The sequence below is a fragment of the Dipodomys ordii genome, unplaced genomic scaffold, assembly GCF_000151885.1.
Source record: "Dipodomys ordii isolate 6190 unplaced genomic scaffold, Dord_2.0 Scaffold89, whole genome shotgun sequence".
NCBI lineage: Eukaryota > Metazoa > Chordata > Mammalia > Rodentia > Heteromyidae > Dipodomys > Dipodomys ordii.
Window position 1 is genome coordinate 693665 of NW_012267305.1, and position 2119 is coordinate 695783.

The 2119-nt window shown below is 43.7% G+C and overlaps 1 protein-coding gene across 1 annotated transcript; it reads left to right on the top strand.

The window, feature by feature from the left end:
* Nucleotides 1–211: 211 nt before the first annotated feature.
* On the top strand, nucleotides 212–1174 carry LOC105992835 (melanoma-associated antigen 10-like). Its single transcript, XM_013025919.1, has one exon. It carries the CDS (start codon nucleotides 212–214, stop codon nucleotides 1172–1174), a length of 963 nt encoding a protein of 320 aa, XP_012881373.1.
* Nucleotides 1175–2119: the final 945 nt, after the last annotated feature.

Sequence of the window (2119 nt, forward strand, 5' to 3'; positions counted from 1 at the left end):
CAGAAGACAAACTCATTAGCAAGACACAAACTCTGGTAGCCCTAGAACACCTCCCCCAAGAGAAGTCTATTAATACGTATTTTAAATAGTCTGTTATGAGAGCCACCAATTGTATGATTTTCAGCTGAGTCCCTCTCTCCCCAGGTCTGTGAGTCCTTTACCACCGAGTTGCTGTTGGCATTCTTGCCTGCTGTACCCAAGGAAAGCCATGATGCCTTATAGTCAGAAGACCCAACAGGGAAAGTGTGAGGGGATTCCTCATGCCCAAAGAGGGATGCTACAACTGATGGGTGAGCTGGTCCCTGTGTCTCAGGTGGAGGAGGCAACTGCCACAGCCTCAGCCTCCTCCATTCCTCTCATCCCAGCTACCTCAGAGGAGGTGAATGAGGGTAGGAAACTACATGATTCACAAAGTTCTCTGAGTGCCTCCTCTCACTGCCTTAATTTGGTGTCCACTCCACAGAGCAAATTGAATCAAGGCTCTAGTAGCCAAGGATCAGAAGATCTATTGTCCCAGGGCAATGTCTTCGGCCCTGTGTCTTCGCTGCAACATGCAGCATCTTTAGTGCCCTTCTTGCTTTTCAAGTATCAGATGAAGGAGCCCACCACCAAGGCAGAAATGTTGAATCATGTGATCAGAAGTCATCACGAGTACTTCCCTGTGATCCTCAACAATGCTTCTGAGAGAATGCAGCTGGTCTTTGGCATTGAGGTGAAGGAAGTGGATCCCACCCACCATGCCTACATCCTTGTCACTTCCTTAGGGCTTACATATGATAGGATAATTAGTGATGTCCAGGGCATGCCTAAAACGGGCCTCCTGATAATGATCCTGGGTGTCATTTTCATAGAGGGCAATTGTGCCCCTGAAGAGGTGGTCTGGGAATCTTTGAGTGTGATAGGGGTGAGTCCCGGGTTATTGCACTACTTCTATGGTAATCCCAGGAAGTTAATCACTGAAGATTTTGTGCGGGAACAGTACCTGGAGTACTGGAAGGTGCCCAACACTGTTCTTGCTCGCTATGAGTTCCTGTGGGGCCCAAGGGCCCATGCAGAAACCAGCAGGGTGCAAGTCCTAAAACACTGGGCCAAGTTCAGTGGGTGTGATCCAAAGTCCCTCTCAGACTTGTATGAAAAAGCTTTGAGAGATGAGAAGGAGGGCATCCAGGCTTAAGGTATTATCAGGCCCACTGGGGCACAAAGTAGTGTTCTAGGGCCAGGGCCATATTCATGATCATTTCTCACCCCATGACACATGAAGTCCATTGTTCCCTCTGTGTTTGTAGAATGTAGTCATTATTGTCAGCAGTAGAGCCCGAAGGTAGTTGAGAGGAACATACTATGTACCATTTTTGTCCTCGTTGTTTGGGTTATGATGAAGTTGACTCTGGTTGTCTTTGGAATTTATTAATTCTTTTAATTGAGTTTATTTACTTTATAATGGAAGGTTATGAATGACAATAGTCACATACTTATTTTTGTTAATATAGTTTAGGATTGAGTTGTTTTAATTGTTAATGGGGAAACCATGTTGTTTTTTTTAACTTGGAATGGATTAACACAGCAGTGGAGCAGGTATTTCCTTGGAAATACCTTGGAAAGAACTCTTTGGTGAAACAGATGGAAAAATGAATAATTATTGCTTGCCCTTCTTCTTTTGTCCTACCTGTAACATCAAACAAATATATGTTGGCTTGGATTTGCTTGGCTATTGCTAATGAATGTAGGTAAAATTTCATCTTAATAAATAGATGCCCCAACGATTGTCTCATTCCTTAAACCTTCACTGAGCATTGGTTTTGGAGTGCCTTTGGTAAGTGGTAAAGGTATTGATTAGTAAACTAGGGTCAGTTGCGTTCACATTTACTCATAGTATGGTGGTATCTAGAGGCAGCAGTTGTATCAAGGGGATGTTGAAATCCTGAGTATAAAGGTTTTTGAAAGGAGGTGTGAGAAGATGTGGCAAAAGTGAAAATACCAGGTGAACATTGGGGAAGAGAGGTCGGCATGTGAGTGAGAGTCTAGTTCACAAAGGTCTTATCTACGCTACAAAGAAAGTGATCAACAAAGTTCTCTGAATATTTAACTTACCAGGTAAGCTGACTCTAAGCAAAAGGAA